We start from the raw sequence: 27,628 nt of genomic DNA on the forward strand, positions 1-27,628 counted from the left end.
TAAAAGCTTTTAGCGCAAAACGACTAAGAACGGACGGGGACAGAGCACAGACACAAAGGAGCGCTCCTTTGTGTCTGTGCTCTGTCCCCGTCCTTTCTTAGTCGTTTTGCGCTAAAAGCTTTTACATTACCAAGTTCCGATGGAGGCGAAATGCAAAAAAAAAAAAAAGTCCCGTGTGCTGTGCGAAGCAGTGCGATTAGTGCGATGTCACTGAACGTTAAAGAATCCCAGCGGTAGCATTAATTTGGAGCCCGTTTCTTTCTCTTTTCCTTCGTCCACTCCTTCTTTTATTCCTTCCTTCATGGCACGATCGACGTCTGACGTCTCTACCGAACTGCGCCTTTCAGAGGATTGGCCCTTGCTTTCCTCACAACCATTTTTTTTTTTTCAGGGCGCAAAATTTGAGCACAAACAAGAGAGTGGTTTAGCGTGAAACTCGCATCACAGATTGGATGCCTTGATGTCCGCTTGCCTCCGCGCCACTATGATAGCTCACAGCACCGTTTGGCTGGTTTGGCCATGCGTTTGCCGCAGTTGGCCAACCATGTTCAACCCTAGGTACTTTCTAGAGTCAGTTTTAATGGCGGAAAGAATTTAGGGAACATCTGGAGTCTGCGTTGCTTCAAGTTTGTCGATGCACATGGTGCAACGTTGAATGTTTTCAACTGCATGTGGTAGCTGTCTGTAGTCCTACGTAATTTGGTAGGTTTCTAGAGGTTCTCGCCGCGATGGGTAGAAAGCGACAAAGAAAGAGGCAAGGAAAGGCACCGAGAGCTGCAAAGCCACAAAAGGTGCGCTCATTTTTTTTTTTCGTTCTGAGGAGCGCTACTTTTTGCTACATCGCTTGTGAGCTACCGCGTGGTATTTTGTCATCTTGCGCACTGTCATGTATTGTAGATCATGCACTGCTAGCTGTTTGTTGCAAACTACCTGGCGGGACGTGATGCTGTCAAATAATGACGCCGAGGTGTCTGAATTGCCAGGCTCACGTGGGCTATCGAAAATCGTGCTTTCTTGGTGCTTTACCGAGATCTTGATAAGAGAGAATGGTTTGTTGGCGTAATGTTTTATAATTACGTATTCTCATACATTCTTGTATTTGCCTTATTCGTGTTTGTGATATCAGCAGCTCTGCGGTATGTAGTGTATTGTGTGTGTTCATCTGCGATTACTGGAGACGGTTTTAGGCAACTGCGTATCTTATTCTTTGCATCCCTGACGTGTGCTTTTGGTGCATGACTATGAGATTTAATAAAAGGTTTTATCATTTGCGAACTTCTTACGTCGGTGCCTGTAAACGCCTGTTTGTTCGCGTTGGTATCAGTCCTTTTTAGTCTGCAGCTTTCCGTTTGACTGCAGTTTCGATTGTGGCTGTAGTGGTGACGAAGGTGGATGTGTGGCGGTGACTGCTCTTAGCAACAAAGCTCTCTCGCGTTTAAATGGAATGCGTGTTTTATTCCCACTGGAACTGCATGCATGGCAACCTCTGCGAACATACCACAAGGTCAGTCGCATTGTCATATGCTTTCAAAAACACTAGCACCCGCACATGCACTCAAAAGTTTGGCAAACATCCTACAGCGAAACGGTCTCATACATTCACACGTGCATGCGGTTGCAGTTTCACGGCAGCAGCGGCACACTCCGTTCTTTGAAAAGTTGTGCCTTAGTGCCATGGGATGCTTATTTTCAAGTGCGACCAGTGCAGCGAGATCAGTAGGTGTTTAGTAGCAGCCTTTTATGTGGTGAAAGTTGTTGTCTAGCTAATAAGTAACTTTTATGGGTTTCATCTTATGTATTATGCCAATTTGCCTCCCCTACCTTAACTACCCATGCGGATTCAGCCACTACTCTAATGCCCATTTGCGTATTTCCTCTCTCTGAAAGTCGACTACACCCTGGCTGTTTTTAGTATTCACTCACTCAAATCTCAAAGCATTTCAGATCTCTAGGGTGGCCCCGTGTACTGAGTGTTGGAGTGTCGCACACTCGATAAGAATATCATTTCCATGCCTTGAATACAGGGTTGGTATAATATAATGATTCTTTCTAGAATCATTTTTGTCATTTTTGTCAAAAATGTCATTTTTGATTTTCCCACTCTTCACCGTTAGCTGAAGCAGTGCAATGCCCTAAGCTTCAGCCAATAACCAAGACCTAACAAGGGGCGCGGCATAACTTCAGCTAATGAAGAAGGGCGAGAAATTAAAAAATGGCATGGAATTGGTTTGGGAATTGTTATACATACCACCTCAAGAACAGCAAATATCATCTGGTGCCAAATTTTTACTGGTAACGTTTCGTTCCCTAACACCAAGCCTAAGAAAATAAATTCGTCCAATGGAGTTGAAAAAAATTTCCGTTTTTGTTTGATGTACCATTGGCTGCAAAAGAAAGTTTGTGGGCATGCACACTGCGCAGACTATAAACCAACACACTTATCACACCACAACTCCTCCACAAGTGGTACCCCACTGACTTCACAGAAGACTGCCTTCACTGTGGGAAGGGCCCAGCTACATCTTACCACGCAATTTTGGGTTTCCCAAAACAACCCCCATATCCCCCTAACCCCAACTCATCCATGGGTCAGTGGGAGGTCGGGCCTGTTGGCTCTGACCCCGACCACCTCAAGTGCCTGGTCAACTGGGGCTCGAGGGCAGCTCCGGTCAACGGCATTATGAAATTGGGATCTGCCCAGTAAATGTGTCCAATCAAAAAATGTTTAAATAAAGAACCTTTTTCTCCTCCGCCTCCTTACAGGATGCGTGTTCTTGGGGAAATGTAAATTTTTTTTTTTCTAGCACTGCCTTGCGACCGAGTCGTCTGATGTTAGTACCAGTGGGTAGGGCATGCATATCCCCTTCTACCATCAGACATTTCAGGTGACTGGCTCACATGATGGCGCCGAAATAATTTTTTTTTTTGCTCATCGACATCCTGCAAACTTTTTTTTTTTGCTGATAGTACATTACATTATATTACAACTCACTTAATTTGAACAATTGATTTATTCAAATTGACATTCTTGTCTCGCCAACGTCATTGTGTATTAAAAGCGGCTCCCCTTAATTTGAGCTCTGCATAATTAAAACAAATTCTCAGTCTCCTTCAGATTTGGATTACTGAGGTTTGACTGTATGCCATCCTACTGAGCTATCTACCCCCTTTTTTTTTTTCACTGTCAATATTTTTGGGATCTTGCACATTTTGTGGCAAGCTTAACCTTGTAACTTGTCCTTCATCTTGACATGTATTTACTGTTGCGCCACAGAGTTTTGCGCCTTTATACAGTATCCACCAGTGGTGCGAATACCTGAAACTTTTGCCTCATATGACTTCTCCATTTGCTTCAGTCATATTTCGAACCAAGTTTTGCATTTTGTCTCCTTTGCTTCAAGCATGGGCTGCTCCATACTACCTTGAATTGCTTCGTTAAGTATCCTACTATGCATGCCAAAAGCAAGTCTGCTACCTGTCTTCTGCTTTTGTGCCAGGTCCTAGGTATACAACAGCATCTGGAAATTTCAAACCCGGCAAAATTGCACGTTTCCAGATACAACGAATCATGTCATGTTTATTGTATTCTTGCTGAGTCCAGTGTTTCATGAAAGCTGCATTTATTTTTTGTTTTCTTCAGTTCTTCCTTTCTCTGAGCTCACAGCTAGTCCCTTCATCATTGATCCACATACGAACGTACTTGTACGCCTTAACTGTAGCAGTTTTTTTGGAGGGCTAGTTGGTGCAAAGGGTTTATTTTAAAACTTTGTGAAAATATGCTGACAGGAACACAAGAAAAGACAAACACATTGATAGACTTTTGAAGAAAATGATCTGTAGACAGGTCGCATGCTGGCTGCATTACAAAAGCTCTGACCTCACCGTATTCAACTTATTGCCTGATAGATGTAAACAGTGCTTCATAGGGAATAGAGTAATTAAATCCTCTAAATCCATCGAGAAGGCCAAGGTGGCAAATGTTATATCCTTCACGAGTGTAACCAGATAATGTTTTGAATTGTGTACCAAAAATGATTCTGGCTCCATTAGCTTGTTCATGTGGCTCATTAGGAAGTCTCCTACCACTTGCTGCCAGCTGTCCGCCTCTTGTGGCTGTCAGGCAACAAGTTGAAGAGTATGGTGAAGTCAGCTTTTGTCATGCAGCTGGCAACGTCTATGGGTCATTTCCGCAAATTGTTGAGTCTACGCTGTGTGTGTTTCTTTTCCTGTCTTTCTGTCCTCCTATTTTTGCTTAGTTTTTTTTTAAAATGAACGCTCAACTGTATATACCTCAGACTTTTGCAATCATGTCAAGAGTCATTATAAACCGTAGCACCAAATTTTTCTCCACTAAATCTCTGCCTCCTGCTTACAGTAGCAGCACCACCAAGTGGCAGACAGCTGCTTTCTATAGAGAATCTTAGACCCATATCACTCACTTCCTGCATAGGCAAGTTGATGGAACACGTAATCCTTAATCGCCTTCAAGGGTTTGTGGAAGACAGCGACTTACTTCCCACCACCATGATTGGCTTCAAAGCGCATCTATCTACACAGGAGGTCATGCTTCAATTGAAGTCCGACATCATAGACCCCGTGCAAGGGACGGGCACGAAGGCCGTGCTCGGGCTAGAGCTGAACAAGGCTTTTGATAGCGTCTCACACGAGGCTATCCTCACGAAACTATCTAACATTAATCCCGGGGTGCGGGTATTCACATATATCCGCTCCTTCCTCTCAGAGAGGATCGCAGAGCTCGCAGTTGGTGAGATCAAGTCTGACCCCATCCCCCTCGAAGGCAGAGGAACACCTCAAGGTTCAGTCCTCTCGCCTTTTCTCATCAATCTGTCCCTCATCAAACTTCCTTCAAAACTCGCCACCATACCCGGGTTGCATCATACTTTCTACACAGACGACATCATTCTGTGGGTAACAACAGGGAGTGACGGCCAAGTGGAGAGTACACTGCAGCACGCGGTAGACATGGTCGAAACATACGCCCAAGCGGCGGGCCTTTCGTTCTCGCATCAAAAATCTGAACTCTTTGTACTCAGAAACAAGCCCAGAGGCATACACCTCAAAAACTACGTTCCTCCTCCTCCGTTAAACGTATGCGTAGGAGGTTTGCCAGTGAAGGAGGTATCCACCATACGCATCCTAGGGCTATACATGCAAACCAACCGCAAGAACACCCAAACTACTGACAAACTCAAATCTACTGTCAGTATGACGACGAGACTCATCAGACGAATAGTCAACCGCAGACGGGGCGTCAAGGAAAAGGACCTCTGTCCTCTGGTTCAGGCCTTCATTCTCAACAGAGTCGTATACTCAGTCCCCTACCTCCGCCTCTATGCAACGGAGAAGCATAAAATCGATAGTATCATCAGACAAGCATACAAGACCGCCCTCGGTGTAACGTGTTACACGTCAACAGAGAGGCTCTTAGGGCTCGGCATACACAACAGGCTAGGTGAACTCTGCGAGGCACACCTCACGACACAAGCTGAGGGACTCGCTCATACTAGTGCGGGCAGAGCCATTCTCTCCCGACTAGGAATGGGCAACGCACCTCCGAGAGGAGACGTGAAAACTCAGCTGCCAAAACGTATCAGGAAGAACCTGCTCATAAAACCCCTCACCAAGAACATGCATCGTGTGCACCACGAGGGGTGTCGTCGGGCCAGAGCTCACACTCTGCATGAAAAGTACAAACAACACTCGGGAGCGGTTTACGTGGATGCTGCGGAGTACCAACACAAGGCCTACGCTTTGGTGGCGGTGGATGGGCCCGACGGACTGCTCGCTGCCGTGACTATCAAAACAAGCTCCTCTGAGATCACGGAGGAGGCGGCAATAGCTTTAGCTATAACTAATACCACCGCTGATGTTATTTTCAGCGACTCAAAATTCGCCGTTCGCAATTTCGCGAGGGGCCGAATAGCACCCACCACCCTCAGCATTCTTGCAAAAGCAGCCCAACCACCCAGAGAGGTCGAACTAATTTGGGTGCCGTCCCACTCGGACAATCCGGGGAACGAGGCAGCTCACAATAAAGCCCGAGGTTTCGTCAACCGGGCAGGGAGCTCGCCTCTTCATCTGGGGTTTACGAGAAACAGCATGACCTCTTTTCATGACATTACCCACCAACACTCTGGGCAGGCGAGTTTATCCCCCTCCGGCTAAAACGCTGTCCAAAGCACAAGAAACCATGTGGAGACGGCTTCAGACGCATTCCCTGACAAATCCCGCGCAACTGTCGCTCATGTACCCCTCTCAATATGAGCCCCAATGTTTCCGCTGTGGCGAACGCTCCACTTACGACCACATCTTATGGGATTGTAGGGAAGAGCCACCTCCGGCGGGGCTAGTACGAATCCCTTCTCTCGAGTGGTGGGAGGCTGTGCTGGCCAGCTCAGACCCGAAGACGCAAGTCCGGGCCGTCGAGTGGGTCAACAAGGTCGCCAATAGTCATGGACTAGCGGCCACCTAACACGGCCCTCCAATCACCAAGCTCTTCTTGACGAAATAAATGTTTTCCAATCCAAATGGCACTTAATGGCTGTGGATATTTACAGGATGAAAGGCAACTAAGCTCATTTGTGCTGTGGCACAACAGATTACCACTGCAAAAAGCGCCAGTTTGAGTCCTGTATGGGGCCCTCAAATTTTTTTGCTTTTGGGTGTGACCTGACTAGAACCTGTTATAGGCTTACAAGCAATGCAGGAACAGAAAAAAAAAAGTTCCAAAAACCTCTCTGCCTCTCTCTTAGTCAGCCGACATTACTTTTCTTGTGTAAAGGCCATCTCAACAGTTCCCAGGGTACAGATGATCTTCTGTAATGAAGTCTTGAGCTGGCCTTGTGTTAAAACAGTCTCCAGTAAGACCTTGCACTCCTTTGTGTCACTACTGCATCCCTTGAAAGCCTTGCCAAGAGGTTTTAAAGTACCAGGAAACACCCACTAGGAACGTCGGACTCATTTGGTATGTGCAATTACAAATTGATCATGCCCGAACAGTACAGTGGCCGAAAACTTAGTCATTGGGTGCTTACTTGCAGCTGCGATGGATAGAAGGCACCACTTTTCATTAATTAATTTATTTGTTCATTTATTTATTTATTTCAATGGAATCAAATGCTAAATACATGTACACGCAGGACTGTGTAAACATCCTACCTGGATAGCCGAGGCAAAAGGTATTAGTGACAAGGCCTGTTGCTGTTCTAAACATTTTTTTTTTGTATTTTTAGTGACAAACTTTTTAGTACATTGGCTGCTGATAGTTGCACGAAAAAAAGCACACTCCACTGATATATGTTGACGTCCAGCATTTTTTTTTATCAAAAAAGCTTTTTTCCCGAAAAAAGTGGTGCAATTTTGAACCTAGAAATATTGACATGATGGATCTTGCTTTTTGTTTTTTCCTGATTGTTACAGTAATTTCAACATGAACTTTGTCTACTGCAAGCTTTAAGCTCACTACAGTGAACTCAATATTTTACTGGCAGTGCTCAACTGTTGCTAGCAGTACGTGGCTAGTTTCTATCCTTGCAAAGGATATGGAGGCTCAGACACCTCTGTATAATTCCCGCCGCAGTGGCTCAGTGGTTACGGCGCTCGGCTGCTGACATGAAAGGCGCGGGTTCGATCCCGGTGACCGAACTTTGATGGAGGCGAAATTCTAGAGGCCCGTGTGCTGTGTGATGTCAGTGCACGTTAAAGAACCCCAGTTGATCGAATTTTCCAGAGCCCTTCACTACGGCGTCCCTCGTAGCCTGAGTCACTTTGGGACGTTAAACTCCCATGAACCATGAACCTTTGTATAAGGCGCTGCTTCATTAAAAGCTGGTTTTGGCTATGAACCTCTCTTGTATAGTATGTTTAGCATGATTGAGAATGTGTTTTGCAGTTTTGGCAGTTTACTGTATTTTTGTCTAGTAGGTGCAAAAAAATTTCTAAACTGCCTGAAAGAAGCACATATTTTCATTATATTTATTTACTTAAGAAGTAGGTTATAGTTTTTCGTTACTTGAGCTGAAAGAGTGAATATTAGCTGGCAAAAATGTGGTTAACTCGCATCAAGCAAAAACTTTTTTAAACTGACACAGGTTGAATCCAGTAGTTGGGGCTACTAGAAACTTGATTGTTATGCACACAGACTTAAAAAGTGATTTAATGATTGTGGGATGCAGAAAGCACAGATAGTTTGCACTATTAGCAGGTCTGTGTGGGGACAGCTCTAAAAATTAGTTCACTGGAAAGGGCACAGGAGGTGCTAGCTCTTAACAGCTGAAAATTGAAATTAATAAATAACTTCTTTGCAACAGTTGTGCTAGTTTATGGAGAGCTTGCAGAGTTACATGAATAAAATTTCATGGATTGATGGGGTCTTTCTCAGCCCAGTGGGAAAGGTACACTAAACTTGGGACAGTAGAACTAGTATTAAAGTATTTAAAGTCAAAGGTGATGTCAAAATTTTTAGAATTTTTTTTAATAATGTCTGATTCCCATCTGCAGTTACGCTCAGAATGAAGCTGTTGTTCACCAAATGCAAGTGTTCTAGAGCATGTGCAGATGATGCAGCAAACTGCTTCGAATTTGACAATATTGTGTGATTATCTTCGTATTTAAGGAGGCTAAAAGCAACAATTATACACTCCTGACACCTTGATTGTTGCTCAGGTGTAGACCTGGTTGTTTGGCTGGTGAGAATTTGGATTTGATTTTGTTTGGGGCTTCTGGGCTTCTGTTGTTTACCTTAAGGTACAAGTTTTTTCCCATTCTTCTATGAAGCTCATGTCCTTCCAATTTATGTCTGAAGCTTGGCATCGTATAAATGCCACTTACTTTATCCAGCATCGGCTGTCTGTTGATGGTAGAAAAAATTTTGCAGGCGGTTGTGGGTAAGTTCATGGTGTGGAACACACAAAAATATCGAGTTGCACTGATCATTTTACAGTTTAAGAATTTTATTTGTGCTTCACTGTTTTTGCACTGCACAAAATGTTCTGTCGTTTTTCATGCATGCAGCAAAGTGGCATTACGTTCATACAGTGTGTAGCCTCTTTATATGACCAGAGCGAGTCTCACATTTTAAAATGCTACGCGGTTTGGTGCCACAGCTTAGTTTCAGAAAGCATTTTGACATGAAATAATAAGTATTTTTGCTGACATTTATAGTGCTTATTGGCCATTAGATGCCTCAAATATGGTTCAGGTGCTAATTTTTTACTCCTAAAACACATTTATTTACTAGCTAAAAGTCCAGTCTCTAATGATTACTTTTATAGGTTGTCATTATAAATGAATTGTTTTTCTTGAAAAGGTCAATGAAAATGGTGGGCCTCCTTTGTACACCGAGATTGACAGGAGCAACGAAGCCTTCGAGAAGTACTACAAGGTGGGAATCTTTTCTTTGCATAGTTTATGCATATTCATACTGTCAACATCGGGCTCTTGCTAATGTAGCTGTTTCTGTATTGCATGCTTATTGCATGCACACATTATTATTGCAAATAGCCGTGTCTGGCATTGACATAACTTTAAGCATGGGGCATCTTTGTCTACTCATAGAACTTTTTTCAATTTTTTTTGTCACTGCATAGCTGAGCTTTGGTCAGGCAAGTGTTGCTACTTGAGTGTAAAAATTGTACCCCTCACAGTGGCTCAATTCCTTTAGCATTCGGCTGCTGATCCCAAGTTCGCAGGTTCGATCTTGGCCGAGGCAGCTGCATTTTGATGTAGGCTAAATGCAAAAACCTCCGTGTGCTGTGCGATGTCGGTGCATTTTAAAGAACGCCAGGTAGTCTCATGATATGTGTAGAGAATAATGTGTATGACCTGCAGTACTTCAGCAAGTCAATTTGGTATGTGTAAATTGTCTGCTTAAATGTAATGGCGTAACTTCCTGAAGTTTTTTGGGGAGAGGAACGTGGTAGTTTAGTGATGTGAGTAGGGTATGCCAGTCAAAATTAACGTTCTGTGGTCAGTAACCACAGCATTAGGCAATAAGCCACTAATAAAACTTTGGGGCCTTCTTAAACACCTGCTATGGTTTCTACAACATGTTTGTAACGTTCTTGCGCTTTTCTCGCCAAAACTCCGATTGGAACCAGTTCCATTGCCCTTGGATAGTATGCATGAGTCATCATCTAGAATGTTCAAGTACCTTCTATTGGATTTTCATGTGGGATTATACTGATCCGACCCACTAATCCCCACTAGTTAATCCATTTTCTGGAGTGGGCCTACTTCCAAAATTTTGGGGGCCTTTTGGAATGTTGAGGAGTGGATCAACGTCCAAATTTTGGGGGCGTTCAGATTTTCACCAGGCTGCCACCTGCCACTGTGGGCACGTTGCGATGGTGTCACAAGGTCACGTGACTTCTCGACCAATCGTCAGTTTAAACCCCACCTTCCTCGGTGGGCAGGTTGTGATGGTGTCACAAGGTCATGGGACCACACAGTCCAGTGACCTTCCAGTGGCCTGGTTGCCACCTGCAGGTTGTGATGATGTCACAAGGTCACATGACCTCTCTCGACGAATCTGGAGATTTTGTTATAGAGAAACCAGAAATGTTTTGTGAGACGACAACCTAGGTGCTATCGCATTAATAATGCGTTCAGCTGCAGTTGTAAATGCTGACTGCACGGTAAGCAGGTTTTTGTAGCTACATTGTCCCTTTATTTCTGTATTCAAACAATGTTTGCCTGAAAAGAAAAAAAGGCACTATTTGCCCTTTCCACAAGGTGTGGCACACTCCAGGGAGTGTGCAAACATTCATCTGCTATGACATCAGAGAGCTGGTTGTATACAAACAAAACATAGGAACTGCAGTGTGCACAGCAGTGCTATGTGTGTTTGTGCTGCTGTTTTTTGCTGCAGCATCGCAGTTAATAAAGCATGGGACAGGGTAGAGGACGAGAGAGGCACATCTGCTGTGTGGCCATGGGAAAAACGGGGACTGCTAAAAAGCTGGTGAACTCATTATTAATGTTGGATTTCTTGGTTTTTATTTCTTCTAAACTTGGCAGACTTTTTTCTGTGTCGATTTGAGAACAGAATTTTCATTTTTTTTTTCGGCAGATATATTCTAGATTTCTTTTTTTCATTAAAATATGTGATGTCTCTGAGTAGTCGAAAAAGGCATAATGGCCATTTTATTAGCATGAGCAGCTCATGTTTCAGTGATTAACGCAAAATTAACACGCAAAGCTATCCTTGCTAAAGGAAACCCTGTTGCCACAACAAAAAGTAAGAATATAGAAGTTGAGTCTTCAGGCGCTGATCCAAAACGGAACGGGAAGTTTAGCTGCAAAAATTGGTTGTGTTGTCTTTGTTGCGTTCTTTGCTGAACAAGAGGGCCGTGCACTGATGGCAGCAATGGAACTGCAACTGAACCTTCATGGAAACCAGAACATCATTCTTTTCATGCCGCTTATACATGGTGTCGAATTGGCAGTGGCCTCTTGCAATTACAGAAGTTGTCAGTGCCCTTACATGCTGCAGAAAAATCACAACCAAGCGTGATGAAACATCCCACTTCCGCTCCGTGAGGTTCGCATGTTGGTAAATGTGGTATGACGAAAGACCTAATCTGCTTACCACCACCTGCAAAGGTGAAGGTCGGGGGAGTGCTGATAGGCTGATTAGCCATGTGCACAGCCTTTCTCTGTATGCGGGCCAGGCACAGACCTCGTATAGTAAAAGTGGAACCTATGGGACGCCTGGTCCTGCGTGCCGGTGATTCATCTTGAAGCACCTGAAGAAAGCTTCACCAGCAACATCTCATCTTTCGTCCTCTATCCTTCATCTCTGCGGACCAAGTGGTGGTGGTTTTTTGTGATTTTTTCTTCAAGTGCTGAGATTTAGCCCACTTCATTTCCACTAATGGGAAGAAGCACCGGTAGAGGAAAAGGGGCAGATTTGGTGTGAGGAGAGATGGAAAGGCGCCATTCTTCAAAGGTTGTCGCTAGGTTATAGTTTTGTTTTCTGGACCTTTGTACACCACTTGCCAGAGACTGTCTGGGTACAAATGGCAATACTTTAAAGGGATACTGAGGAGAAATTGAAGTTGGCTTGTATCGACAGAATACCAGCTCTTGATTACAAAAACACCACTCATACTGACAACAAAGCTCTTGTAACGTAGAAAAGAGCAAGAACCAAAATACAGGTATCGCCGCCACAGGCCAAACTCGCAAGTACAAGCGTGATGACGTCATAGGACAAGACAGTGTTGCTAGAACCAATGGTTCTAGCAACACTGGGACATGAGAAGCCACGAATCACTGAGGCGCAGCCAATGCATGCGCAAATCTCCTTGACGTCGCCAGATGGCGCCACGTACCCAGCAGCTACGCGCGTGCCTGCAGCATCGGGATCAATCAGCGCCTGCTCACCGGCGGTAGGTGGGCTTCCGGTATTCCACTAACGGTAACAAGGTACACGGTATGCTACAGGTGTCTATTTGCGAGAACTTCGTTGACGACTTCAAGAGCGGGATCCATCGTAACGCTGGCAAAACGCGGTGAAAACGTAAACGAAGCGACGGTAGCGACGGCCGCAATAGCCGATAGAGGCCTTCAATGTGCGGCCGGCGGTAGCTTTCTTTTCGGCTGCTGCGAGGCCGCACTGCTGGCTGCCAGAAATCACGGAGTCTGCGTTACGTCATGTGTACGTCATGTTGCACGTCACTTAGTCCTGTGTCGTCATAAGAGAGTCCCAAGTTTGAATCAGAACGGCGGGAAAAACTTTTTCAACTTCGAATCCAAATTTCTTAGAAATAAATGCATCTTTCGCTGCCGGCCAAGTGACAACAAAGCCATGAAATGCCTAACTATCGGATTTTGCTATAAAAAAAAATATTAATAGAGCTCTCCTCACTGTCCCTTTAAGCGTGCTGGTAATGGTTGTATTTGATGCCAGAACTGAGAAGTACCTGACTGTTCGACAACAACAGCTTTCTGCAGCTGAATGCATTGTTAAGGCAAAAGGAAAAAATTGGGTGAGGGTTACCATAAAACTCACATACAACCTGGCTGATACTAATTCAAAGAGAGCAGCTAGCATCATCAGTTACCCATCCTCGAATGTGTTACGGTAGTTCTACAAAGAATTTCATTTAGACTTCTACTCTTGGTGATGAGATAGGCCACAAATGTTTTTATTTTCCTTTCATGTTTTTCATGTCAATGAAAGGATGTTTAAATTAGACTTTTCGCTCTATGATGCACATGCTTTTCAACCGTGTAGCTATGGCATTAAATTTAGTGTCACTCTGGTAGCAGAAATAAACAGTAAGTGTTGATGTTGTGCCATGTGGAGTTTAACCTTATTTTCAGAATTGGCAGTTGATGCTGACAAAGTTGACTGCTGAATTTTGTTTTCAAAAGATATCTGCTCAGTGTCAGTGCATTCATTCAGTTTCTTGTGCAGCAGTTTTCAAGCTCCATTTTAATCCTCCTCACTTCTGCCAAGAGACACGAACAAATGCAACCGCTTTACAGCTGTAATTTTTGTATTGTTTTACCAGGCCCAACAAATTGTACCAGAAGAAGAGTGGGAGGAGTTCATGTCTGCACTCCGTCGTGGGTTACCTGTGGCATTCAGAATTACTGGGTTTCTTCCGTAAGCAACATTTTTTTACTTGCTTGGTGCATTTTGCATGTAGCATACAATTCTGCAGAATACTTAAATTTTACTGCCTTCTGAGAAAAATTGTCCCAATAAATATCAAGTAAAAGAGATGTTTTTTGTTTGTTCGTTTAAATACCGTAGTTACTGGCATGATGACCGCATTTTTTTTTAAATTGACGCAAATTTAGGGGTGCATTTTTTTTTTTTCAAAAAATTGACGCAAATTTAGGGGTGCGATCATAACGCGGGGTAATTTTCCACAAAAACTTTTTGAGCACCGAAAACGCAAACAAGCTGCGGCAACAGAAGCTTGGTTTGGGCTAGTTGGTAACAGTTCTTTGAAAACAGTGCAAAAAAGACATGGATGACACAGATGTGGACGGGACAGCCACTGTAACAGTGCGAGACATCAAAACAAAATGGCGGCTGACAGAGTAAGATGCTTATCTGCACTTGCCATTGTCAGCTAGACTTGGCACACGACAAATTTCAGCGGCAAGTTCTGGGTGTGATCATTACGCGGGGAATAAAAAAATTGAATTTTGGCGACAAAATTCAGTGGTGCAAGTATTATGTGAGTAAATAGGGTATGGCTGTCCGGTCAGTGAACATTAATTTGTGTGCAGCAGTGGCTGTATGCTGGTTTGATTTCTTGGTGCCAGCTTTCGCTCATTGTTTACTCATTATGCAGTGATGCAAATTTAGCCCACACTGTGTCAGATGATAAATTTTATCTCTGGCTTTGAGTTGTCTTTGTACCATCGTCGGCACGCTTAACACGAACGCCCGAGCGCGTGTCTTCCACTGACTTTAGCAGCGCTGGGGGTTGGCCGCTGGGTCTGAGACAGTATTAGGGTGGAAGCAGGGCACGAGCTGTCTCCAATCGCCGCAAACGCACCGATCAGCATGGTCTCGGATTCAGCACCCAGTGTTCAGGGCTGTAATATCTGTGCGGGACGCTCAATCAAGCGTTCGTGTTAAGCGTGCTGACGACTGTATATACCCTTCTCTTCTTGTTTTATATATGCCTTTCCTCTGATTGTTTGGCTGTTCTGCTGTTGCAGTCATGTGCTGATTAAATTTGTAGTATTGATTGCTTCTTATTGCATTTACTTTTTGTGTGTTTACAAAAAATGTAACATGCTTTTTTCTCTGATAACAAAATTTCAGGTGCCAGAAGTAATATATATTTTTACTGAAGAAGTGTGTATGTGTTCGTAAGAAATGCTACTTGGTATTATGTGTATTTGCAAAAGTTGAATATGTATTCTGGGAAGAGTTTGTAAGCTTGCCGGGTTTGTGACTCATTCATTCCAAATTTACAAAAAAAAAGCAGAATACTGTCATAATATGTTTCAGAAAAAGATATTTTCTTAATTTCTGCTGGTCTTAGCAGGAATTCAGAAACATTCTCTGTTTCTCTTGTTTTTCTCATGTATGTTGCCAAGATTGGTAGCATATTTATCTCTTGTAATGCAGGAATACATTCGATGGCTGCATTTGCACCTCCCTTTGTCTGCAAAATTTGTCCTTCTGGTTTCCATCCGTACGCCTATCCAGGCCTGTCCTCTAGGACCAGGGACCGTTGAAGTGCACGAAGGGGTGCTTGAACGAAGTTCAAATATTCTCGTTAATCGTTTCTTGTTTATTGTAAGTGTTAGCTAAGAATAGCGTCAGTTTGAGCTGCATGAACTACATGGGGTTTTAAATTATAGCCTACGATAATAACTCTGTGAAAGGAGATGTGGACAGCATCACAAAGGAGGTTGTTATACTGAAAACACTAGGCACCTTAGCGACTGCCATATACCTTTGAGGTCCGCTGTGAGGGCGTCAGACGGTGCCACGTGCCCGCAAGCTTGGTCCACTCCTACCATATCGAGACAAATCAGAATCGCCGTGAAGGCTTCAGATGGTGCTACATGCCAGTAAGCTGAGTGCACCATGCCTAACACATCTTGACCAACCAGCGAGTGAGCACTGGAGGCAGGCGATATGGTAGCGGCAGTGGTACGCGCTGTGCTAAAAGTCTCTATAATGCTTGTGCCAAATCTAGCGTCCTCATTTATTTCACTGCTTACTTCATCCCTTGCCTCATGGCACCATTCCATGGCCAATACCACCCCGCTTGTGTGCGTTCTGTGACACACACTCTGTGCCTGTCCACGCATGGGATATGCACTTTGCATGCGCTCGTTGCCTGCTCTCCTGCTAGTCGCACTCGCCCCAGATTTCACCTGGCGCTTGAGATGGATGGACCATTTTGACTCTCCTCTACAAATTTCACGTGCAGACTGTGTTGCTATGACCTAAGAACACGGGTCAGCGCACATGCATTCCTGCATTGGAGTAGTCTAGGCGTCACGTGCATTACGCCGCTACTTTTATCTTCAACCATTTAACTATATGCTTGTTTGTTGCAGGGAATCAAAACACTTGTTGAAAATAATTAAAAGTCAGTACTTCGCAGACCTCCTAAATGTGGGAGGGGATGAAGAAAAAGTTGGCAAACCATCGAACCTGACATGGTAAGTAATATCATTTCTTCGAGACTATGCCTTTAACTAGATCTTTCATGTGCATTGCAAGCTTTACAGCATTAGGTCTGCTCAATTTGGCTGCACTTTCTGCACCAGTTCAGGCAGTGCAGCACTCTCACACTCTATTTGCCAGTGCAGCTGGCACCACCTGTACTTCAGCACTCGATTTGACGTTGTGCTGCACGAGTTTTTCTGCACTAGACTCCCCGCAAGTTCTTTTCTTGTGCGAGTAGTTCAAGGTGCTTGGCACACTTCGTAGCAGACGGCTCCGTGGCCATGCTTGTTTCAGTCATAGTTTTATTGACTGGTGTCAGACGACCGCATACCTGTGCTAGACGCGGCATCTGTGCCATGCCCTCGCCAAACAGCTGAAATGCCACTGCGCGTGCACTTGTCTGTATATGCGCGTGTATACTTTACTGAGTATGGGTTATCGCCTTTCTCTCCAGCCTTGCACGTTGCTTTACACCTTTTCTCTTTGCGTAGAAAATATTACAAACTACACAATGGAGCATTAGCATAAGAGACAGAAGGTGAGGTGTTTTTTTTAATGCGTGGGTGATCGCAACGTTTGTGATGACTCACTGCGACATCATATCCGCACCTCCGCTTGCAAGTACTGACTGGCTTTGAGGTCGCTGGTCTCCCCACGCCCTTGCCTGCCACTCAGTCACTCCGCTGACAGTGAACGAGAGTTGTGGAGTTTAGATAAGTCCAAGTTACCAGGCAACTCTTTTCTGCTGTAATTGGCGGACAACTGCAGACACTTTTCGGATAGAATGGCGCCAGAACAACACCCACAAACTGTCAGAAGTTGTCTCAAGCGACAGTCTGAATAACCTCTTGAATTCAAAATACAACTATTTCGTTTGTTGCCTCTTCAAAGTACCTGTTGAATCGGTTACAGTCGACATGTGCCACTAATTTGCACAGTGCAACAGAAAGGCCGGTGTCAAATTCTTTATCACTTTTTGAATTAACAAATTTCTTGGCCGCTCCATGAGATGCACTATTTTAACAAATGCACAGTGTTCAGTATAGCTAGCACAGTCTCGCGCATTTGTCAAACTATGCAACAAACACCACAGCCGCAGCAGACGAACATTTCTGCACTTTTGCACTTGATTTGACCGCTGCACCGAAAGCATTAGTGTCTGTCTACACTCGCACCCCAAGAACTAGTGCTGAAAGTGCAGCGAAATCGAGGAAACATATTATTGTCCCACATATGAAAACAAAAATGTTGCATTTGTGCGCGTTTATGCTTTGCTTTGCCCTGCGCTTAACTCTTTCCTTACCGCTTAAAAATGACCGATTTTGTGTGTTTCAAATTGAAAATTATTTCTTCAAGTGCCAGGTGCACTGCACATTGTAAGGCATCAAACTAGCTTATTGGTTATACTTCTGAAATGCGGGGTTTGACGGAAACCCGTCTGGTCGGGTATATTTATGGCGGAAATTCTTCAAGCGCCGACCATTCGTTATAAAAATTATGTTTCGGCCCGACTATGGTTGTGGCCAAGGCCGGCCGAAACGTCAATTTTATAACGAATGGTCGGCGCTTGAAGAATTTCCGCCATGGTTATATTTCTGAAAAAAAAAAAAGACGGCAGAGTTGTGTGTGCAGTGTAAAACTCTTCGAAAAATTATTGGTTACATATGCTGGTAACACAAAAAACAATACGTGCAAGCAAAACAAAAATAAGCCACTGAACTGAGCCAGAAGTTGATTACAAAAAAGTGAAATATACAAAACATTGCACACGTTCTTAGCTACCATTCTTGTCATTCTCAGCTGCATACATAATACGTCAGGCTTTCCATGGCCTTTCAAGTCTGGGAATATGACTTCTGTGGCATTAGAGAAAGCTGTCGCGTAAGGACGTGAAATGGAGGTAGATCTGGAATGTGCTGCATATTTTTTTTCTGAGCTCTTGGTTTTTATAGCAGAGTTTGGATTTCCTACTTTTCTTCATTTTTTTTTTCCCAGTTAGTAGCAATCGAGTTCTTTGGGTGAAAAGGGGGTGTGGCCTTCCTAAACAACATCATGATCAAAATTCTGCTGGTGCATTTTGTAAAATATTGTTACGACGCAGTGGAAGTGGAAGACGAAGTGGACTCCCGCGTGAAAGGGACGAACGAAGAAGAAGAGGTTGATGGTGTTTCCTGTTCGCACTGGTGCTCCCGGCTAGGACTTATTCACCTACGGCTTGTAAATAAATGTAAATAGTATTTCCCCGTAACATCTTTGGTGGAGGTGCGACAAGACGGAACTACGCAGCGGACGCTACCTTCCACCCCCGACCTACCTTTCACGCCGCCGCTACCTTCCACGGCCGACAATGACGGAAACAACTCCTCCAGATTCGGCAGCATCGGTGTCCTCCGTCGTCCTCACTCACCCTCGTGATCCTGGACCCTTCTCTGGGGACGACGACGCTGACGTCGAGACTTGGCTTCGCAAGTATGAACGGTGCAGCGCTAACAACCGGTGGGACCAAACTTTCATGCTTGCGAACATCGTTTTTTACCTTAAGGGCACGGCGCTCAAGTGGTACGATACCAACGAAGAGACGTTGACCAGTTGGGATGACTGTAAGCAGAAACTTATCGACCTTTTCGGCAGACCACTCGGCCGGCAGCTTGCCGCAAAACGAGATCTCGCAAGTCGCGCCCAGTCATCCACGGAGTCCTACGTCTCTTATATTCAGGATGTGTTGGCTCTTTGCTACACCGTGGATACAGAGATGAGCGAGGCTGACAAAGTGGGCCATGTGCTCAAGGGCATCGCAGACGACGCATTCAATCTGCTCGTTTACAAAAACTTTGACAAGATTGCAGACATCATAAAGGAATGCCGCCGCTTCGAGGACGCCAAAAGCCGCCGGATAACCCAGCATATCGCACGCCTGCCCAACACGGCTGCGTCTTCGTCGTGCCAAGATCTTTGTTCTCGGAACCAGCCGACCTCACCTGAGAACGTGACCCGTATTGTACGCCGTGAGCTTGAAGCCATTGCTCCGGCTTCCTTAGCAACACCCGTAGCCAACCAGCCCCTGTCCCTTCCACTTATTCAAGCCGTCGTGCGACAGGAAATTGCTAACTTAGGTTTAAACTCTGTCGCCGCTCTTCATCCCTCCCAAGTACCTGAAGTCCCTCCTCTCTACCCTGTCCGGCCTGTTTACACCGCTCCTCGACCGCGCAACCCCTCCGAGTGGCGTACACCTGACGACAGGCCCATCTGTTTCAACTGTTCCCGTGTCGGCCACATCGCCCGTCATTGCCGTAGTCGATGGTATTCCTCCCAGCGGACCCGTTACTCGGCCCCACATTATCGCCCCGACGCTCCAGACTCAAGCTCTTTCTCGCGACCCTTGAACCCATCAAGCCCCACCACCGACGTCTCGCCGGCCCGCTTCAGCCGCTCACCGTCCCCACAGCGCCGCCAGTCCCGTTCGCCGCAACGACCGCGCGCTTCCTCTCCTGGCCCCTACGGACGATCACAGGCGGAAAACTAGTTTCTGCAGCGTCTAGAGGTGATGCTGCAGTGACGACCCGGGCCCAAAATCCTCGTTTAGTTCTTAGTGCCCCGCGCAATTTACTGACCATACAAGTCGATGGCGTTGCCGTCTCTGCTCTGGTTGACACGGGCGCCCACATTTCTGTGATGAGTTCCGACCTACGACGCCGCCTTCGCAAAGTACTGACGCCTGCTCCTGCAGCCGTTGTTCGAGTTGCCGATGGTACAACGTCCCCAGTCCTCGGCCTGTGTGCTGCTCGTGTGACGATTTCTGACCGACAAACCACCGTGCTCTTTACCGTTCTGAATCAGTGCCCTCATGACATCATACTCGGCCTTGATTTCCTTGGTGAGCACGCAGCCCTTATTGACTGTGCTACAAGTGTGGTTGAGTTGGACCTGCCGTTCCTCTCTGACCCACCTGCCCCAGTTGTGCACCGTCTCTGTACTGCCGAGTTCATCCGGTTGCCACCTGAAGCCGCAACTTACGTATTGTTTAAATCTATTCCACCTCTTCCTACCGGCCAGTATATCATCACTCCTGTCCTTGATTTGCCCGTCACGAAGAATGTTGCCCTTGCCCATACAGTTGTTACAGTCTCGGCAAACAGCGCATGTCTACCTGTTCTCAACTTCAGCACGCACGTCCAGACGCTTCCTCAAGGCATGTGCCTCGCCACGGTGTCCCCTACCGACGACTACGTGATCTCCGCAGTCACAAACTGTGTATCGTCCTCTCTGGACGATCATGTCACAGCTCTTTCGAGACCTGACCACTTCGCCAATATGATCGCTTCCGATCTCTCTTCTGACCAAGCAGAGGCGCTTACCCATCTTCTGGCATCTTTTCAGGACATATTTGATTTCAATGACCGCCCTTTGGCTCGTACGACTATTGTGAAGCATCGTATCAACACTGGTGACGCCGCTCCTCTGCACCGCCGGCCTTATAGGGTGTCCAGTTCCGAACGCCAAGTGATACAACAGGAAGTCGAAAAGATGCTCACTAAGGACATCATCGAACCGTCGTCCAGTCCTTGGGCCTCTCCAGTCGTCCTTGTTAAAAAGAAAGACGGCAGTTGGCGTTTCTGCGTCGACTATCGCCACCTGAACCGCATCACAAGAAGAGACGTATACCCGCTCCCTAGGATCGATGACGCTCTCGACTGCCTCCACGGATCTCAATACTTTTCTTCCATTGATCTTCGTTCCGGTTATTGGCAAATCACCGTTGACGAGCAGGACCGCGAAAAAACAGCTTTTATCACGCCTGATGGTTTATACCAGTTCAAAGTCATGCCGTTCGGACTTTGTAATGCGCCAGCTACTTTCGAACGGATGATGGACTCACTACTTCGCGGATTTAAGTGGACAACGTGTATGTGCTACCTTGACGATGTTGTTGTCTTCTCGCCCACATTTGCCTCGCACCTTGAGCGTCTCAGGAGTATCCTGACTGTCTTTCGTACGGCTGGGCTACAGCTCAACTCGTCCAAATGCCGATTCGGCCACCGCCAACTCACCATTCTTGGACATCTCGTCGACGCCTCCGGTGTACGTCCTGATCCAGCTAAAATTGCAGCGGTGCAACACTTCCCTCGTCCACATTCCCAGAAAGACGTGCGCAGTTTTCTTGGGCTGTGTTCCTACTTCCGCCGTTTTATTCAAGATTTTGCTCTTATCGCTCGTCCCCTCACTGACCTCCTGAAGACCGACACAGACTTTACCTGGGGCACTGATCAACAACGTGCGTTTTCCACGCTTGTCCGCCTGCTGACATCATCCCCGATTCTGGCACATTTCGATCCTGCGGCCTCAACTGAACTCCGCACGGACGCCTGTGGCTACGGGATCAGAGCCGTGCTGGCTCAACGCTCCCGGGGCCCACACCGCGTGGTTGCGTATGCTAGCCGCCTGCTGTCACCTGCTGAGCGAAATTACTCCATCACCGAACGTGAGTGCCTCGCCCTGGTTTGGGCTGTAGCTAAATTCCGGCCATACTTGTTCGGGCGTGCTTTTTCTGTTGTCACGGATCACCATGCCCTTTGCTGGCTGTCCTCACTGAAAGACCCTTCCGGGCGTCTTGGCCGCTGGGCGCTACGGCTTCAGGAGTATTCGTACACTGTCGTGTACAAGTCTGGACGTCTCCACCAAGACGCTGATTGCCTGTCTCGGTACCCTGTCGAGCCACCTGCTCTCAGTGACACTGACGATATCCCTTCCCTGTTTGGCATTTCTGATCTACACAACATCGCCGAGGAGCAGCGCAAAGACCCATATTTGCAAACCATCATCGAGGGCCTCAGCTCTGGAAGCTCGAAGCGGTCCCTGCAGCTCTTCGTTACCGAAAATGACATCCTCTATCGCCGCAACTTCCGTCCTGACGGGCCCTCCCTCCTTCTAGTCATTCCCCAGCAGCTGCGGTCTTCTATAATTGCAGAACTCCATGACCTGCCTGCCGCTGGCCACCTTGGTGTGGCACGAACTTACGACCGGATACGGCGCCGTTTCTTTTGGCCTGGATTATACCGTACAGTCCGGCATTACGTCACCACTTGCGACCTCTGTCAGCGCAGGAAGAAGCCTTCGGTACCACCTCCTGGTCTTCTGCATCCTATAGACGTGCCTGTGGAACCGTTCCACCGTGTAGGGCTCGACCTCCTTGGGCCATTCCCGACCTCGGACTCCGGAAATAGGTGGATCGCGGTAGCCACAGACTATGCGACTCGGTATGCGATCACCCGTGCATTGCCTACGAGCTGCGCGACCGATGTGGCAGACTTTCTTTTGCACAATCTCATTCTGCAACATGGTGCCCCTCGTCAGTTACTCACAGACCGCGGACGCTATTTCCTGTCCAGAGTTGTTGACGACATCCTGCGTTCATGTTCTACCAAGCATAAGATTGCCACAGCATACCACCCGCAGACCAACGGGCTAACCGAGCGTTTGAACCGAACATTGACAGACATGTTGTCTATGTACGTCTCCCCCGACCACAAAGACTGGGATCTCGCCTTGCCCTACGTCACGTTCGCTTACAACACCTCGCGGCATGACACAACTGGTTACTCTCCTTTTTATCTCTTGTACGGGAGACACGCCGTCCTGCCTTTGGATACACTCGTCCCATCTGCTGACCGTCCAGTCACCGCCTATGCCCGTGACGCCATTGCTCAAGCTGCAGACGCTCGCCAAATCGCCCGTACTCGGCTACAAGCGTCCCAGCAAGCACAGAAGTCTCTGTATGATCATCACCATCGCCATGTCACTTACGAGCCGGGGTCGCTCGTTCTTCTGTGGTCCCCTCCCCGCCGCGTCGGTCTTTCTCAGAAACTTTTGTCCCCCTACCATGGTCCTTATCGCGTTGTGCGTCAGGTCACCGACGTCACGTATGAAGTTGCACCTCATACACTTGCGTCCTCATCATGTCGACCATCCACCGATATTGTTCACGTTACGCGCCTCAAGCCCTATCACGCAGCTCCTCTCTCATCGGCCTAGCACCGGGACGGCGCTTGTGCCGCCGGGGGTCATGTTACGACGCAGTGGAAGTGGAAGACGAAGTGGACTCCCGCGTGAAAGGGACGAACGAAGAAGAAGAGGTTGATGGTGTTTCCTGTTCGCGCTGGTGCTCCCGGCTAGGACTTATTCACCTACGGCTTGTAAATAAATGTAAATAGTATTTCCCTGTAACAATATTGTGGCAGTATGTTACGACAATGCGCGCATTCATGCGCGCACTGATATGTTCAAATTTAGTTTTTTTTCTTCGTGTTATCGAACAATGGAATTCTTTACCCGGTGATATACGCTCCCTGGAACCAAACCTATTTTTCAACGTTGTTGCAAATCTGTAATTAGTCTGTTGAATTACTGTTCTGTATTTTAATGGTGTTCACTTCTGAATATGTTGTCCCTCTCTGCCTTTTCTTTTTTCTTTTGTTTTCTTTCTCCCACTCCTGCGATAGCCCCATCGGGGCTGCAGTATCTGCCAATAAAATAAAGTAAATAAATAAATAAACTCTAAAGCACCAAAAAAAACCACTCTTGTCATTTACAAATCAAGTGCGGACTACAAAATATACAATGTGAACGGTAAAAGGAAACATGGGCAAGCATGCGCTAATGTCCCCTGGCCTCTGAGACGAAGTCTAGCCATCGGAACTGAAGTTCGATCATTCCACATCGGTGTCTAACTCACCACTGCTGCTCTAAAAATTATGGGGGCACCTAGGGAATTCTTATGATGTGTAAATGTGAGAGGAGGAGTTGTCGGGGGCTTGGGGGGAGTGAATGTTGCTTCACTGCAGCAGCTCGCTTCACAGGTTTTGCTGTGTTGCGATGTTCTCATACTTCGTCCACAGGGAACTGCCACCTCTGGCCGCACTTTACTGTCTTGCCTGATGATGTAGACACGAGTGATTCAACTTTGGGTGATGGACACTCCACAAGTGACGTTTACATTTCATAGCATACTGTCAGGATGGTGAGCCCTAGCCCAGTGCATCTGCACGCCAGGGAGGGGTCCAGCAGCCCCCATCTTGAGTGCAGGCTGCTTTGTTATCCAGCTGAGAGGGTATTGTATAGCACTGTAGGGAGGAGGAGGGGTGCCTCCAAGCCTGTTTGCATTCACCGTGAAAGTGGACTTTTCTTTCTCTTTCTACCCTTGCGTTGTGATGGCCTATTGATCAGGACGGGTGATGGTGTCATTCGCGAGCTGCATTTCTGCCACATGTGGCTGGCAACAGCGGGGTTTTTGCGCAATGACGCAAGTGATGCTCTCGCATTAAAAAAAAAAAAAAAGGACTCCATCATAACGAACGAAAGTGCTCGAGATAGGCTTTTGCCTTTGAGAAGCGCGTAATGAAACGGATGCCATGATCACCGACCGGCGGACTTTGTCCTGTCAAAGTTTAATTTTTCACATCGCCTGCTCACATTAGGCAATGAAAAAACAAAACTGAAACCAAATAGTTGGCGGTATAGGAGCAAACTAGATGGCTCGGCTTGTGCAGGAGCGCTGACTAATTTTTGACGGTAGGTTTAAAATGTCGGTCATAAATGATTGATGGCACAGTAAGGAAAGAGTTAAAGCAAACCAGTTTTATATTACGTAGTTGTTCATATTTGGGCACTTGTACTTGTGTTTGTTCCTCACTGCATTGAGAATGCTCTTGAAATTGTTGGCTTCTAGATGCTCTTGTATTCTTGATACTATCCTTTACCAAAGGTTGTGCTCTGGAATGATCATTTTTGGGCGTATTGCTTTCAGCATGCACTGAATGACTACAGCAATGAAACTGGACATGGCGACAAATGTTTAGTTAGGTGTACTTTAAAGTCATTTTTATTTATTTATTTATTTAGTACATACTGCGGACCCTTGGGTCAAAGCAGAGGGGCACTAGGATACTTAAAAAACAGTAATGAACAAATCGACAACAAGCAAGCAAACAAGCTTGTCAGGATAAGAGTCAAGCATTTGCTTTTTTGTGAATGTTGAACTTTCCTAAGTCAGCACTGAGTAGAAGGCTGATGCTTTCAATACTATTGCAGCCAGCTCAGTAATTTTGGCATTTTCACTGAAAACAGCAAGTCTACTATGTTCAGCAGTCATACCATCTGAAGCACGCTGACATCAATGGAACATCTGTTGCTGTAGCAGGGCACTGTACTGAATGTTCTTTCACATAAAACGTGTGGTAGAGCCAAAAGTTACCATTTCAGGATTCAGTCCCTGGCAGTGTTGTGATTCACCAAGGAAGCTAAACATTTTTTCACATTTGGTATTTCTAGAGGATATGTGTGAGGGATGTCTTCCTTTTATTGTGCTGTGTTCTATTAGTCATAGCTGTTATTAAATGCACATAGGTATCCTGATGAACTGGCATGGCAGCTAGACTTGTCTCGCATCATGATTCGGAAATCTGAGGCATATGCACGGCTTCACAGTTTCCTGATATCGGAAACAGACACTGTGAGTATGAGAAGTTTTTAATGTGCTTATGGCCCTTCTTTTTCTTCTTTTTTTGACCGTAACATTATTGAGCGTTGTATAAGGTTTAGTTACTTGTCACGGTAACTTCACAATGACACTGTTTGCATAAATATTTTGTTGCTGCAAGCTAATGTTTTAAAATCTTTTGGTATTCTTTTGTACATTCCTGACACAGAAATTTTATGGTGCCTGACACTAATTGGAGCAGCCGTTCAAGCTGACGGGGTAATTTAAATGACACCTGTGAAGAATGTACAGCTTTGAAAACACTTTTTTTAACCTATTTTGTAGAAGTCTGCACTCGTTTTCAGGTTGAAGTTGATAAGCCACTTTACCTTGATAGGCCACTTTTGAAGCTTATGATGAACAATACTAACCAGATTTGTATCATTTGAAAGGTCTGCTGGCATTAGCACTTCATTGCCACTTTGAAAACTTGCAGCTGCGTCGACAATTGTCTCCATAAAGAGAAACTCACCTTGGATTTAAATTTACTGCATTTGAACTTATCTTAGAGCACAGACTTTAGCAGTCATGCATGCACAAGTATTTCTGGAACCAAAAGCAACGTCTGAAAAATAACATATTTGTTGTGGTGGAAGGGGCTCCATAAGTAAGGGTTTGACTTTTCAGTTTTTATTTTTTCTAAATATGGCAGGCTCTTTGGGGTACTTATTTCGGAACAGCTTTGTTTGTTTTTTCTTTTTTGAAGATGCAGCAGACTTTTTTGGGTACTTATTTCAGAACAGCTTTTTTTTTTTTTTGGCAAATATTATTTTTCTATGGAGGAATTTTTTTTTTTTTCTACAGTAATAAGTTCATCTCTTGCTCACTAGCCAGCAAGCTGTGGGGCACATTGATCGAAAAGTCCAGCACCCTTTCATAGGCTTGGTACATAGTAAAGACCTTTCAAGAATGAGTCACATTAAACTGTTTTAGCACTTTAGCATGTGTAATATACAGTAAACGACCGAAAATTCGGGCCCCTGATTATTCGGACTTTTTCACGGCCCCCCTTAATGGCCTATGGAGCCAATGTATAAGAGCACCTGAAATTTATTTTGGGCGCATCGCAACTGACTGCTCGATTTTTTGTACCTCATTCGCGCTTGCCTTGTTGCAACCTTGGAACCTTTGTTCATATAAACTGCAAGGGAGATCTAAAATTTGATCAAACAAAATGAAACTCAAGCTAAAAAGAAGCCTCTTAAATGGCAAGGCTTATAGCCTCCGTGACTCGGCACATTGCACCCGCGTGGTTTCAAATTCACACCGTTCTTGGACATCGTCCACTGCACAATCTTGATCAGTGGTCAGAATTTGTGAAGCTCATCTACACCGAGACTTCCGTCCCGAATAGGAGAGAAGGTAGCAGCGACACGTGCGGGAGACGTATGGCCTCATGGAGGCGGCAAGCACAGAAGAAAATGGTGCATTTCAAAGCGAGGCGAACATGCCCGCAGCAAGGCACACCGCAGCCCGGACTTTTATATCGTAGAACTGTCAGCTAGCGTTTTGATGACAGGCGAGATGCCTCTGATCATACGCAAGCCACCGCTGAGTGCATACTGCCGGTTGCTATAGGCTGATTTCACCTTTAGTCGCTAGGCCTAATTACGAAGGCCAGTGCCAATGGAGCACTTGCATCAATCGTTTAGGTGTTCTTATCATTTCGCTATCTTCTCCTTCTCGTTCCAGGCCCTTCGTGCTGTGGGCGTAGCGTAGTTCCTGCAGCGGCGGGTTCGCTTTTGCGTCTAGGCTTTGTCCCAGCCCGCGCGTTCACTGGTGACATGTTGAAGGCAGTACAGCCATGGCACACCGAGCTTGTGAAAGCGGTCGCCGTCCATTGTCTGTGCACACGACACGCGGAGAGATTGTCATGAGAAGCTTCAAAATTTGCACAGAACTACTCACCCGTTCCTTCG

The 27,628-nt window shown here is 45.9% G+C and overlaps 1 protein-coding gene across 2 annotated transcripts in view; it reads left to right on the top strand.

The window, feature by feature from the left end:
- Positions 1-143: 143 nt before the first annotated feature.
- Nsun2 (tRNA (cytosine(34)-C(5))-methyltransferase Nsun2) overlaps positions 144-27,628 on the top strand; it is a 68,384-nt gene continuing 40,899 nt past the window's right edge. The window contains exons 1-5 of one of the 2 annotated variants that reach the window (XR_016290456.1): positions 144-791; positions 9,329-9,403; positions 13,539-13,633; positions 16,066-16,170; positions 25,577-25,682. Coding sequence is in view for 1 of the 2 variants with exons in the window: in XM_089579991.1 (XP_089436117.1) it covers positions 729-791; positions 9,329-9,403; positions 13,539-13,633; positions 16,066-16,170; positions 25,577-25,682 (444 nt within the window). In the remaining variant the exon portion in view is untranslated. The remainder of the gene's footprint in view (positions 792-9,328; positions 9,404-13,538; positions 13,634-16,065; positions 16,171-25,576; positions 25,683-27,628) is intronic. The other variant, XM_089579991.1, reaches the window with a different exon arrangement.

The sequence above is a fragment of the Amblyomma mixtum genome, chromosome 3 (assembly GCF_055824585.1).
Source record: "Amblyomma mixtum isolate Tamu chromosome 3, ASM5582458v1, whole genome shotgun sequence".
NCBI classification, from domain to species: domain Eukaryota; kingdom Metazoa; phylum Arthropoda; class Arachnida; order Ixodida; family Ixodidae; genus Amblyomma; species Amblyomma mixtum.